Raw genomic sequence first — 14,342 nt, forward strand, 5'->3', positions numbered from 1 at the left:
CGGAGCCGGCGGCGGGGCCTAGCGCCGCGCGGGGAGCGGCCGCGGCAGCCCGCCCGCCATGCGCGGCCTCCATCAGCCCTGGGTCGTGCCGGGCCGGGGCGGCGCACTGGCGGGCGGCCGCGGCTGGCTCCCCGCGGCTGGCTCCACTCGCGGGGGTGCGCGGCCTTCTCTTGCTCAGAGCGGGGTCCTCCCGGGTTTAACGGTGTCTGGAGGCTCCCCGCGGAGCCCGGAGCGCGGGGGGCTGGGGGGTTGGCGGAGGCGGCACGGCGCTACCCGCGGTCCCGGTGGGCTCGGGGGCCCCTGGGCTCGTTCCAGGCCGGCTGCGTGGCCGGGGCAGCGCCCGGGGTCCCGCAGGGCCCCAGCTGTGTCCCGGCCCTCGCCAGGCGCGTGGGCCTGCGCGGGAGCAGAGCCGGGGCCTCCTGCGCCCAGGGCTGCCCTCACTGCGGTGAGCGCGGCGCGCAGCGGGCTGCAGTGATGCTGCCGGGCTCCGGAATGTAGAAACGGGGCGGTTTGTAAGCTGTGCCTCCCGGGCACGCTTTGGGTGAGGGCAGCCCTGCGCCGCGGCTGCGCAGCGCCCGGGTGCCTGTCCCCTGCCCCTCGGGAAGCGCAGGGGTACGCCTGCAGGCGCCAGCCCGACAGCCTCCATTCCGGCCACGCGCTGCTCCTAGGCCTTGGCGTGAGGCGGCCGCGGGGCCGCGTGCGCAGCCGCCCCGGCCATCCCGTCCCACGGCCGTCCCGTCCCGATGGGGCGGTTGGCCCCGCTTTGGGTTGAGCCGTCGCTTTTCGTGCCTCGCCGCTGCAGGGCCCGGTGCAGCCAGCGGCGCCTGCCGCCCCTCCGGGCCCTTCCTCCAGGGACAGGCGCTAATGGCAGGTGGCATCTCCGAGCGCGCCCGTGCCCGGCTGTTTGGCGGCTCCCGAATCTGTTACCGCTGCTAGTGTTTCTCGTGTCACACTTGTGCTCCTCTGAGTATATCCCGTGGATTTTCCTTGTCTGCAGTCGTTCTCTGTAGCGAGCTCGTTTTGAACCGTTGCCGCTGCTCGGTTGGGGTTTCCGCCCTACAAGTTTCTACATCAGAGGTTTGTGCAGTTTTGAGTGTGCTGGCATCAGCCTGCCGACACAGGGTTGCTTTGAAAGGCAATCCCATAGCCCTGGGTAAGAGATGGGGTCAGAGATGTGGCTGTTAATAGCGTGGTGTATTTTTAATGGCACTTGTTGGACCTCTCCTTTTTCCTCACTTATTTATAGGCACAGTTTCTCAGAAATGTTTAGTATTGAGGAGCAGATTGGTTAGTGACTACTTGATCTGATATTTCAAGGTCTTCAAGGTTTGGCAGTTAAATCTAAGTCATTATAGGCCTTTCCATAATGGCAATAATCTGAAAAGCTAATAATTAAAAAAACAAGTATTTACCTTTTTAAAATTTAATTTTGAATACTGTCATCTAACAGGCAGAAATGCGCGTGTACACTGTACACACAGCTTGCATCTAATTTATAGTGTTTTTTTGTTTTATGCTAACTGGATATATGCTTTGCTTACTTGCGTGCGGCCATGTGTACAACATGTATGAGCACAGTGATAACAACTTTGAGCTGTTTCTCTTTTTTCTTTTTTTGAACATCATAACGCACTATTTTCTTTAGTGGTCCATTACGATCTGCTGTCTCCTATTGTATTGCTGGAGTTTAGAAAGCTGCAGAGATGTCATGGGTCCAAGCAAAGTGAAGCAGCACACGAGTTCCTTACAGCCACCTAGATAGTGTTCACGCAAGTCTCCACAAGCTTTAGCAAATATCAAATACAGTTGCATCTCTCTCTCTCTCTCTCTCTTTTTTTTTCCCCCTCCTCCAGAAGCTGGAACTGTTACCTTCTTCTTTCACGTGTGAAGGTCTTGGTGGTTTCAAAATAAGGCTCTCAGTTGCAAGTAGCTCTGATAAGCACCGGTTTGCTGGTCGGGCGCGGTGTCATGCTGCTTGCCCAAGTGCTGTCAGACAGGATTTTGAGGATTACTTTACCTCTCCTAAAGAATGTGGAGCTCTTCTACCCTCTGTGTGAAATAGGGGTCTGACAGTCCAATGTGTGAAGGAGCCAAGATCCATCCCGTCCCTGCTGCGCCTGTGTCTTCCCGGAGATGGGCTCTGGTCTGCACCCGTTGGTCTTGGAAGCTGCAGGGCTGCTCTTCACAGAGCAGCACGTCCCGGTGCCAGCCACTTAGCTGGGCGTGCGCTTGTTGCCTTCCTTGCTGCAGGCTCCCAGAGCAGGGAGGGACTGCCAGAAACTACACATGTAAGCACTGCAAAGAAGTAAATAAACATGAAATACGGATTAGGATAGAGGCTGGGTGGCGGGGGGGAAACTCCGGAGCAGATCAGACATGCCACCCTCTAAAGAAGGAACCAGTATCTGCTAAATGAATAGTCAGCAAAAAAGGACAGTTGCAGGAAAACACACATAGCAAAGAGCAGTTGTTTTAACTGTTGGCAGATGTAAGGAGTGTCCAAGAAATACTTTGAACTTAGCTCCTGGTATTGTTTTTTCATTTAGAGTGGAAAAAGCCTCTAAACCAGTCTTGGTTTGACTCTGAACCAGTCCTGGGTGGTCCTTCCTCTTTTCAGAGCAGAGTTTTGGGGGATATCCCACACTGGCTCCCGTAGTTCCGTTAAAGGAGAGGCTGCTGCGCTATGGCCTGTGCTGCGGACTGGTTCTGCCTTGGGCCGCTGCAGCCTGTTGGGGCACCGCTAGTGAGGCTTTCGTTGGCTTCAGGAGCACCTTTTCTATCTTACTCCCTGGTCGTGTTGTGCTCCGTTCGAGATGCCGAGTCACTTGGCTCGGGGTGGGCGAGGAGGGCCCCTCGGCCCTGCGCTGGCACATTCGGGGGTGCGCGGGCCGCAGTGCAGCGCGGTGCAGCGCGGCTCTTGCTGCCGCGCCGGGGCTCCTCGCCGGGTGCGCCCGCGGTGCCTGCCCCGCAGGACCTCACCGGCCACAGCCCTTCCACGCACTGCCCTGCCCTGCCCTGTGTGCCCCTCGCCCCGCAGCTCAGGACCCGGTGCAGGAAACGGGGCCATTTCCTTGACACACCTAAGTAATTGCTTAATTAGCAGCTGCCTGGAGGCAGCTGCCTGTTTGTATAAGTGGGGCTAGGCCCAGTCTTGGAATAAGCAAAACACTGTTTTCTGAAGCTTTCTCCCTTAATATGTGGCTAGAAGAAATGCCTGTAGGTTTTTAAGATGTCAGTGTTGGGATCAAGCTGACCTGGTGGCTGTCCGGTCAAGTGTTTGTTTTGATATTGCAGAGTGAGTATCAGGATTAAGGGTGAAGGGCTCTGTGGGGAATACATCCCTATCCACTGAGTGGGGGTCACACTGTGTCTGTGAGACCCCACTGTGTGGGACACTAACCCCACTAGTGCAGCTGGGGGAACGGCTGCTCTTTAAGCACAGAGATGCTGTTGGCAAAGGAACTAAAGGTAGGAAAATCATCCTGAATATGTGTAGCCAGTAATTAGGCCAGAGAGCAGCCTTCCCACACCTGGGATGGCAGGTTTGGAAGAAAGCTTTCAATATGACTGGAAGGAGATTATATAGTTTTATGACAGAACTTAATAAATATATTAGGATCACAAATGGTTGAGGTTGGAAGGGACCTCTAGAAGTCATCTAGAGGTCCCAGCATCCTCCTAATGCAGCCAGGAGCCCATTGACCTCCTTGGCCATGAGGGCCCTGCTGTCTCATGGTTAACTTGGTGTCACCCAGGACTCTCAGGTCCCTCTCCTTGGAGCTGCTTTCCAGCTGGTCATCCCCTAATCTCTACTGATTCCTGGGGTTATTCCTGCCAGGTGCAGGCCCCTGCACTTGTCCTTGTTGAACCTCATGAGATTCCTCTCTGTCCAGCTCTCCAGCCTAGCTGAGCAATAACCCCCGCCAGCTCCCTCAGCACTGCTGGGAGCCTCCCATCCGGGTCCATAGATTTCTGGGTGGCCAGTTTGCCTAAACAATCCCAACACAATCCTCCTCGACCCGTGGAGAGTCTTCCTCTCTCCCGGTTCTCTCTCTTGTCTCCAGGCTCTGTAGCTCATGGGAGCAGCCTCAGCAGTACAGAGGGAAGCAAAGAAGGCAGTTAGTAACGCTGCCTTCTCGGCACGCTCCGCCAGCAGAGCAAGGATCCTCGTGTGGTGGGGAAGCAGCCCAGCACATGCCCTCAGCCCAGAGTTCCCTTGCGTTCCTGTTAACTCTGGACTGCGGGGTTGGAACGGCGGCCGTTGCGGTCAGCACAACTGTCATTGTCACCAAGTGTTGCCTCATTCGCTGAAACTTGCTGCTGTCTGGCAAGACTATTCAAATCTGAAATGAAGTATTTGCATGGTTGTTATTTTGTTCATTGTTCGTCAGACAGGCTGAGGTGTGCGTGTGCCTCGGGGAGAGGAGGGCTGGTGGTGGTCACATTCAGCTGACGCGGGTGGATGACAACAATGGACAAGCGGCTGTCACCCGATGCAGCCAAAGCAGCGGGACACCAGCGGCTGTGTGTTGGGAGCTCCATCACCTGTGCGCGCGGAGCAGGTCGAGCTGTTGGGAGCGGGAGGCGGCGGCTGTGGCTGTCCTTGCATGGGGCACGACAGCCCGGCTGGGGCATGCCCTGCCCGGGAGGGGGATTCTGCTCGTGAGTACTGGTGCACTTGGCTGAACTGAAGTGCTTGGCATGGCTTTGAGAACCCGACGTCGCCGTCGGGGCTCTGCAAGGCCTGGGGGATGCGCTGTTGCGGCGAGGGGCACTGCAGTGTTCTGGGCTGCCGGAGCTCTCCTGCGGCATGTGGCTTCTCCTGCAGGGATGGCTTAGGCCAAGTGCACTTACAAGCCATCCTTGCCGTGTAACACAGCAAGCGATGCTTGCTCTTGGAAGTGTTTTGTTGGTTTTGTCTCTTTTTTGTGTTATCATTGTTGCTCAGATCCCAAAGAGCGTGGCGGAGCTGGGGAGCTTGCAGACCATGTAAGCCGGGGACGGATGTCCTTGGCAATTGCTGGAATGCTGCAGAAGAGGCACCCTTGCTCTTGTTTGGTTCCGCGTTAGCCGCTTGCCTCGGTTAGTCCGGTCCGACACTGCTCTCGGAAGCAGCGGGCAGTGTGAGAGCGGGTGGGCGGCGGTGCCAGGAGGAGCGTGCACGTGGCTGTTAGCTGGTTCTGTCCATCCCTTCCACTCCTGTGGCGCTGGCTCTTTCCTGCGGTGACACCGCACGCTGTCAGCTGCGCGCCTTGAACTGCAGAATTTAAACCCTGCCTAAGTTAGCGGCTGTTGGAGCCCCGAGCAGGGCCGTGCAGCCGCAGCCTAAGTGCAGCCCGTTGCGGTGCCGGAGCGGGGCCGGGAGCTGCCGGCCCGGGCAGCCCCGCTTCGCCGCCCGCCCTGCGGAGCCCGCCCGGGCAGCGCCGCGGGGCGGCCGCCCTCCTGCGCCCGTGGCGGCTTATGCAAAATGTGGTGCTCGTGATTAGAAGTTTTCTATTTTTGAGTCTTCCATTGAGTGACTCACTTTATTAGATGTGTTCATTTAAAATGGAATGTGAAGCACCCAGATTCCATGGTAATGGCCTCATAAAGCACTTAAATATACAACATAACAGATTGGATTACTTCTCTTAATTTAACAGGTTTTGCGTCTCATACACCATGTCTGATGGCAGCATACAGGGCGTCACACACTTATTGCTAAGCTTTACAGTTTGTATCCATCTGTCTCCGCATTTTTGCTAAAGTAGTCGTCTTTCTTTGATCTCGAACTTGCGAGATTGCGTCTGAATTTTCCTCCGTTCCCCCTCCCGCTTCCTCTCCTTCCTCTCCCGAGTTTGGCTCTGCGCTTCTTAGATCCAGCCTAATAGCTGAGCTAAGGCGAGCGCTTGGGCACCGATACTCTGGGTACCGCAGCAGGTGTTTGCGCCCGCAGCCGTGCGGGAGCCCCGGGGTGCCGGTGCCGCGGCCCGGCCGCCGCCTGGGCGCTGCAGCAGGCCCGGGACGGGGTGCGCCGTCCGGGCGCTGCTCCCCGACGGAAGCGCTGCCCACGGGTCCTGGCCACGAGTCTCTGACAGCAGTGTGGAGTCCCGAGTGCCGCGTTTGCCCGTGGGGACACGGGCGCTGTGAGCTGCCACTGCCAGCCCTGCGCCCCGGCATGGGAACGGCCGAGGGAGGCGGCCGGCATGCGGAGCAGCCACGGCTGTTGGGAGCAGAGTGAGCGGGAGCCCGTGTCCCTGCTCAGGAATGGCTGCTCGCGAGACAGACTTTGTGTGAACTTCTGCGGCTTCCAAACCTGGAAGTCTATAGCGTGAATTTGCCTGGTGATGAACCCCTTGTGTGGCTTCCATTTCGCGCAGGCCCTTGTGTCGCTTCCACTCCTCGCGGGCTCCCTCCTTCCCCGTGTTTCCCGGGCTCCCTATCCGTGATGTGTTGGCCGCTGGCGCTGCGCCGCTCGGCGGGCCCGGGGGCGTTGGCAGCGCCGCTGCCGCGCGGGGCCCAGCGCACCCTGGCACGAGCAGTGCCCTGCGCCGCCGCAGCCTCCGCACTTCGCTCCGGGAGCAAAGGGCTGGGCTGGCCGCCAGCGCCCGCTCCGCACGAGGCGAGCGGCGCCGAGCCGGCCCGGCTTCCAGCGCCGAGGGCTTCGGTGTCCCGCGTGCACCTCGGCTCTGCCTGGGTCCTTTGGGGAGTGCTCGGAGTGTTCGTGTTGGGCACAGGTGGCCCGCCTCGCCGCGTGGCTTCCCAAGCTGTTCACTGCTAGAATTTTTACTGATACAAATTGCTATTGAATTGCCAAGTAATTGATCCTAAGATTGGCAGAGTATCAAGTTTATTATATAACTTACAGTATTTTTTTAATTGAGTCTCCTCTTTGTGCCCATAACGCTCCATGCACAGTGTTCCGTTGTGGTTACACGGACTGTGCTCTCTCATCTCAGCAGCTTTGCATAACGGTCCCCCTGCGTCCTCCACAGAATCACACAGAATCCCAGAATGGTTGAGGTTGGCAGGGACCTCTCGGGATCATGCAGCCGAGCCCCCTGCTCCAGCAGGGCAGCACCGCGGAACGAGGAGCTCGCGAAGCGCTGGCCGAAGGAGCCCAGGCGTCGGGGCGGCTCGCGGGCACAGCGCTCGCCGTTTGTTTGCCCAGCCCGTGTGCGCGTGACGCCCGCGCGGCGCCGCCGTGCACAGCCGCCTGCCTGCCCGGCAGCCCTCGGCCTTCACGTGCTCCTGCTTCATCCCATGCTCCTCCTGTGATGCATAGGCAGAAAAATTTTAGATCTAGTTCGGGGCACCAAGAATTGTTTTACCTGTAGCTGAAGATAAATAGCTTATTCGGTTGACCTTTACATAGCTACATTATTTCTTCAATTCTAAAATCCTGGATTTTTTTTCAGAAATATTGAGAAAACATATGTTAAAATGAATTATTAAAACACACAGCCCTACGATCATGGCTTCCTCATGGCTTTTTAAGGAACAAAACTGCAAGGAATGTTCAAGCCACCTCAAGAAGGGGGTCCCTCAAGCAAGCAGTTCTGAGGACTGAGCTTGCACACCCTGTGCTGCTGCCCAAGGGCAGGCCCGATAAATGCGGGTCTTGCCCGTGGGCCATCCGCCTCTGCAGGGACTCGCACCACCTGAGGATGGTTAGAGCAAGCGCTGCTTGGTTTTGAAGTTGAGTTTAACTCCAAATTAACCCTGACTCAGCTGCAGCTGGAGATATGTGCTGGGAAAAAAGTGTTTTAGTAAGGCCATGCCTGAGCTCGACCCTATAAGTCTGGGATTGCTTTCTCATGGAGGGAGGTGTGGGTGCACCTTGCAGCCCTGCTGCTGCCGTCCGGTATGGGCTGCTGCGCTGTGTTCCCAATTAGCTCGTTAATGAACTATGGCAGGGCTTAGCTGTGCTGCAACAAGCAGGGCCTTGTGTTTGCAACTGCCCTTTGGCACCAGGCTTGATAAAAGCAGTGCCAGGGGACGCTCCCATGTGCTTTCTCGGGGGCCGCTGGTTTCTCAGGTGTGTGGGCTGGCATGCTGGAAGATGCTGATTTGCTTTCAGTTCCCTTGGACTCTGGTGCTCCAGAACAGGCAGTTAGTGCTGCGCAGCGCAGGCTGCTGTTCAGCACGGCCCTACCCGGTGCGGGGCGCCGGGATCTGCTGGAGCTCTGGGCGTGCCTGCCTTTTCCTTCCCTGTCTCCCACAGAGCGCTCTGCAGGTGCAGCTCAGCTTTACCAAGCTCCTGCAGTAGAGCTGTCCATTACCAGCAGCAATGCTCTACACCTGCGCCTAGTTAGTACGAGCTACAACGTGGTGTGGAGGAGGATGGTGATGGTGTGGTGAGGGGTGCTGAGCAGGGGTGCCCTGCAGCGCCCGGGCACCGCGCTGCCCTGCAGCTCTGTCTGCAGCCCCGCTCGGGCGCTGTGTTGCCGGCGCCTCCTCCACCTTGCAGGGTGCCAGTCCCCTTGGGGGACTGCGGGTCACTCTGTGACTGGGCCAGGGACAGAGAGGTTCTCGGGAGCTTGGAGCGCGGGCAGAGACAGCGGCTGTCGCTGCGGCCCCAGCCAGGCTGCCCTGTCCGGGAGGCCGGTTTAGCCTGTGCCTGCTTAACATTCAGGTCAGTCCTGCACACGCTTCTCATGCAGCAGGCAAACAGTGGGGCTTTTCAGGCGCTGCCTGACCCACATAGCGCCAGTCTTGCACCCCTGGAGCGAAGGTCCGGCAGTAACTTGGAGCGCATCGATACCGTGGGGCATTGTCCTGGGCAGGAGCGGCTCGGCGGGACGGCGGGCGCCAGGCACGGGCTGGAGGGCCGTGAGAGAAATGCGCTGGGGAAATGGGGGAGCGGGCTGGGGGCAACTGGGGGCTAGCTTGCCAGGCTGCTCCGCTGCCGCGGCCGCTCACCCGTGTCCCGGGGTCCTGGTCCTGCTCGGCCGCGGCTTGGCGGGCGCTTGTCACCACACAGGGCTGCGTTCTGCCTCGTCTAGACCCTGGCATGGTAAAGCCGCCTATTAATTTTTATCTTCTTTTCTTACAGTAAAAAATGGCATTTCGGAAGGCAGTAAAAGGAACTGTTCTCATTGGAGGAGGTGCCATAGCAACAGTTTTTGGCCTCTCTCAATTTTCTCAGTATAGAAACAAACACGTAAGTATTAATTACGATTTCTGATAAAATATGAAACTTAAAATCTGTTTGAGCGTATGTTAGGCTTATACAAATAGTTTTGTTTGGAAAGGAATGCCAAGAGCCTCTCAGCTTGATTTGGTAGGTACAGATCTAGAGGACAGCGTTAAAGGATGTTTCGCTAGTGTAGGTTTTAAAGGAATAATGAAGGATGATTCTTGTAAATCATATTTAATATTTTTGCTTTTTAAAAAAGACCTTGGTATAATACTGTATAATACTGGAACTTAGTTGCAGGAAGAATGTGGTATATTATCTGAAATATAAATAGTAAATTGAGTTTGAACAGTATTTTTGAACTTACAAGTTTGAAGTAAAGCCCTTAAGGCTCCCTTGGAAAATCTTGCCTTCACGACACCGATTGCCACAGCTCTTTGTTTGGGGGGAAGAAAATGGCCTAGGGTGGGATCTCTTTCCAGTGAAGCGGGTGGAAGGGCTGCCCTAACCGTGGCTCTCCGTGCACGGCTGCGCTCCCACGCAGCTCCGTGGTGGCTTGCAGGCAATGAGGACGTGCTGATGCCAAAAACACCGTTAAAGTAAAATAGTGATGGCAGAAGGAGATGGAGGGGATTCTGGTTTCAGCCTGGATCGATTTGCACCGTTGTAAGAAACGGTTTCCCTGTGCAAAGCTGCTCCCTGTAGCAGGAGTGCCGCCGTTGCCCTGCCCGTGTGCTCAGCACAGGAGCTAAGGGAAAAGGGGAGAGGAACCCGAGGGTTACGGGCTGGTGTTGGCAGGGCTGCGTTGATCAACAGCTGCTCCGTCTCGGAGCAAGTACAGACCCACTGTGTTTGTGCAATTGTGCCTAGCTGTAGGGCCAACAAACAGCTCTCTGCTGAATAGGAGCACGTATAGGTGTGCGTGATGTTATATGTGAGCTCTGAGGCTGGCCCTTGGCAGAGACCTCAGAGCTTTGGCAAAAATCCCTTGCAATCCGTGTTGCCTGAGCCACCCCTTAAGGCAGAGGTTGTCACGGGAGCTCCTTGCTTCGGTTTGGGTTTGGAAACGGAGCTCGTTCCCTGGAAGGGCCGCCCGCTCCCTTGGGATGGCGCCGCTTCCTGGAGCCCGGGCAGCAGGTGCTGCCTCTGAGCTCTTCTCCCGTTCCCGCTTTGGGAGCGTAGTCAGCTCCTCATCCTGTACTCGGAGCTGCTTAATTCGTGTACATTTACTGTGCGCTGCTGTTCAGCTCGGGCAAACAAAACGGGAGCAAAAGTGGATCCTGCCGTGCTAGATCCAGGAAAACAGGGAGCGATGGCGGGCAGCTTCCACGTAGCTCCCGGAGTATTATTGCTCTCAATAAGTGATAATCTGAAGCTTCTGGGTGCTTCGTGTGGAGGAGGAGCAGCAGCTGAGATAGTGGCAAGGCGAATGCGATGACTCATTGCTGGGGAACCTAGCCGGAAAGCAGATGAGCCAGGATCCTGGAAGCTTCAGATAGTCTGTTGCAGAAAATAAAATCTAGCATTTTAAGTGAGCTCCCCATTCAGCCGCCTGTCTTACACCTAGCTGGTATTGCTGCTTCTAGCTCCCGCTGGGATCCTATCCAAGACTTTGTGGCCTGGCCTCATTACTGTCAAAGTGAGAGCTTCAAAGTTTAGAACCTGAAATAATAAGTGAAGGAGTTGGAGGGAAAACAAGCCTGGGTGACAAAAGTGTCCTCACAACAACTTGCTGTACGTGTAGGGATGCGGAACTAGAGAATTCCCCATTTTGTGTCGTTATTGGACTGTCATTATGAATTTCCTGAGCGAGATTAAAAAAAAAAATAACAGTTTGATCATAATGTCAAAATGAGATACTGATTGTCCCTCCATTTCTGAGCCTATTGTGTTGTGTAAAGTCAGTTTACAAAAGATCTGTGCAAACTTCCAGCATATGTATAAGCAAATGGATCTGTCAAGTGAACAGCATGTTGTTTTCATGTTGTACTAACTTGCACATTTCCCATGTGATGTCCCTTAAAGCTGCTCCTTAAACACCTAATATAGGGCAGCAGGTGGAACATAACTGGAGGGATTGACACAAAGGAGGACAGTCCATTTGTAGTGTTGACATATCTAAGCTGTGGGCATGTCCCCCAGCCCCAGTGTCCTCTTTTTAATAATGCCTGCCAATCAAACATGTGCTGGGGCAAAGATCTTGTCTTGCAGTGCCAGGGAAGGACGTTGCCCCGAGACGTGCACTAATTGGCTACGCGTTGCAGGAAATCTGTGGGTATTTCGAGAGAGGGATCCGTCACACCAGACGGAAGATAATGCAAGGCAACGCGCACGCTGGCTTTGCTTTCCCCCATTCTGGGCCGATTCCTGCCTCGCTCTGGCTCTCCACGCTCAGCCCCTTGGAGCCCGGGCACCCTGTTGTAGAAAACTTCAACTTCTGCAGCAGTTAGCCTTGGTTTATTAAAGACATCGGTTGGGTAATAATCTTCAGGACACATTATAGCTGGTGTGTTTTGCTCTGCTCCCTGGCTTCACCCAGCAGGCGTTGAATGTGTCTGTGAAGCACTCGGCTGTCCTGCGTAATTCCAGGGAAAAAGCTAAAGCATTTTTATTTTCTTAATTTATTGTGTGTGCACACATTATATATTTGCTGACATTTTGGAGCATACTTTTGCAACAGCAGTTGAGGTAATATAACTAAAGAATATGTCTCTATATGCAGGCATAAAGCAGCTTAGTAAATTGCCCTGATTTGTGTGTTGTCTTTTGGATGCACATGGTTCCTGCTGAGAAAAGGGAGGATGGGAACACGCTGAAATGACAGAACTCTACTTGAAATTAATTCATAAGCTGGTAGATGAATATTGCACTTGTGTCCTGTATGGTGACCTGATCACTGGGATATTTACCGAATTACCGAATTAATAAGGTGTATTCTCTTCCTAGCATGCTGTAAGGGAACGAGCAGAAATGACACTAATTCAGGCAAAATCCCTTTCTGTAAACACACGGTAGTTGGTTTTCCATATCGAATAACTATTGGCCCTAAGGAAGGTGGCTGAGTGTTCAGCGCAGCCTTGCTGACTTGTGCTGCTGGGGACAAGTGGCTAGATTCAAAAAAGACTTTGCCTGGATTAAAAAGAAAAATCGCTCCTCGGAGAAAGAGGAACCTTTGGGGGACGCTTTACAGCTGGCAGTGCAAACGTCTGAAGCACCTAGTCTCATCTGAACTGCTTTCAGATAAATGTAATTCTTTCTGTCTTTTGTTGTTAGTGAATCCAGATGATGAATTTTACTTCGCAAACCTACCTGGAGATTAATGCTGGCCAAATTAACAAGAATGCATGTTTATGGATTACTAAATTGCTTTATAACTTCGTGATTGAATTCAAACGGCCAAACTGAATTTCTTCTTGCTAAGAGTGTAATCAAAACCATTCGAGGAACTCTTGCCTGAGAAATTGTAGATATAAACAGCAATTGCTTATTTCAGTAAACATATGTGTGCACTGCCAAACTAGTCGCATTATTGCAGATGGGATCCTGGTATGCAGCTCTTCAGTCTCACGTTTAATTGACAGCAAGATGAATCATATCTGTATCGATTCCTAGTGCTCTAATCACCGTGCTCCTGTACCAGTCTCTAGCACGCCAGCGTCTGCTCCTGCTGCACCAGGGCCTGTGCACTGGGAGCTCTGATCTGCGTCTTACTAGGAACCATTTGTTGTAGGCAATGCCTTAAAAAAAAAAAAAAAAAAAAAGCACACAGAAAAAAATTACAGTAAACCAACTGATATTAGAATTTTTTTAATTGTCATATTCTTTTGAATTTAGATTTAATTCTTTGAAATTGGTTCATTTCTTCTGCTGAAGAAAGTGTTTGTAAGTCTCATGATCTCACCTAAAACTAACTTTTGAGGTGGTAAATATATATTAAAAAAATAAATAGAGCTGAGCCTACCGAGCCAAATGGGGAAATACTTGCGGCTTAGTCTCGCATGTGTTCTGCTCGATGAGTCTTTCAAATTTCATTCTTGTTACTATTATCTGCTGTTTACGTGCTGGTATTTAGGGAAAGTAGGAAATCAGAATCAGTTGTTGTATGTAATTATACTACAGTAAAAGCCTGCTTGATGCAGCCGAGTGCTGAAGAGGCAGCAGAGAGGGCAGGAAGACGAGCAGCGCTGCAGCCGGGAGCTGCGCTGCTCCCGTGCCCGGGGAGGGATGTGCCCCCTTCGGGATTTGCCGTTAGGATATACCCTTGGGATGCTCCTTCCCGAGCCGCTGCTTCCTGCCTCTTTGCACAGCTCCCCAGGAAATTCCTTTCTGAGCCGCATTGGAGGGCAGTGCCCGGGAGGCAGGAGTCCTGCTGCCAAACACAGGTGAGCCAGGGAAGGAGCTGGGCCAGCTCCTGAGGTTGGTGGAAATGGGAGGAATTCATTCATCAGAGAAGTGGTGCAAAATTGCGTTTATTTGAAGGGCCAAGATTTTTACACCTCATTTGGTGAACACTGCCAGCATTGCACATTAATATGTAAGCGCATTGGAGTAAAGAGAATTAACTGTGGAGATTTTGGAGGTTTGGTTGTGGAGGTTAATCAGGGTTCACCTGTAGTTTTCGTTTTGCCTTAGCGCCTCGCACGCCCAGCCTTGCCCCATGTATGTGTCTGTTCAAGGACTGCACTGGACTTGAACGACTTCTCCAGAGAGAATTAGCAAACTCCTCTAGCCGTAACCCAGCTGAAGGAGGAGCTGATGGTCCTGAGTGCAACTACTGGGGCTGCACAAGCGCCCACGCGAGTGGAGGCCACCTGCGCGTGGCCACGTTGGCCCTTGCTGTGCCGGGAGCCACGCGATGGCCCTTGTGGTGTGGGGGTGCCCAGAGGTAGCCGCACGTTGGCCTGTGCTGTGGCAGGAGCCACGCGTTGACCCTTGCTGTGTTGGGCTGCACAGCAGGCGCCGCGCTGGCTGCTGCAGCGTGGGGAGCTGCACGTTCACCAGTGCACTGCGTGGCTGCACAGCAGGAGCCGCGCTGGCTGCTGCGGTGTGGGGAGCTGCACATTCACCATTGCACTGTGTGGGTGCACAGCAGGTGCTGCACGCTGGCCGTTGCACTGCGTGGGTGCACAGCAGGAGCCGCGCTGGCTGCTGCAGTGTGGGGAGCTGCACGTTCACCAGTGCACTGCGTGGGTGCACAGCAGGCGCCGCGCTGGCTGCTGCAGTG

The 14,342-nt window shown here is 54.3% G+C and overlaps 1 protein-coding gene across 1 annotated transcript in view; it reads left to right on the forward strand.

Moving 5' to 3' along the window:
• The first annotated feature begins 9,039 nt into the window (after positions 1 to 9,039).
• The window catches only part of GPD2 (glycerol-3-phosphate dehydrogenase 2), a 42,691-nt gene continuing 37,388 nt past the window's right edge, over positions 9,040 to 14,342 (forward strand). Inside the window, exon 1 of the mRNA XM_026038183.1 lies at positions 9,040 to 9,142. Coding sequence (XP_025893968.1) covers positions 9,041 to 9,142 — 102 coding nt within the window. The 5' untranslated portion in view covers position 9,040. The remainder of the gene's footprint in view (positions 9,143 to 14,342) is intronic.

This window comes from Nothoprocta perdicaria, unplaced genomic scaffold (genome assembly GCF_003342845.1).
Source record: "Nothoprocta perdicaria isolate Ctin4 unplaced genomic scaffold, notPer1 scaffold_203, whole genome shotgun sequence".
NCBI lineage: Eukaryota > Metazoa > Chordata > Aves > Tinamiformes > Tinamidae > Nothoprocta > Nothoprocta perdicaria.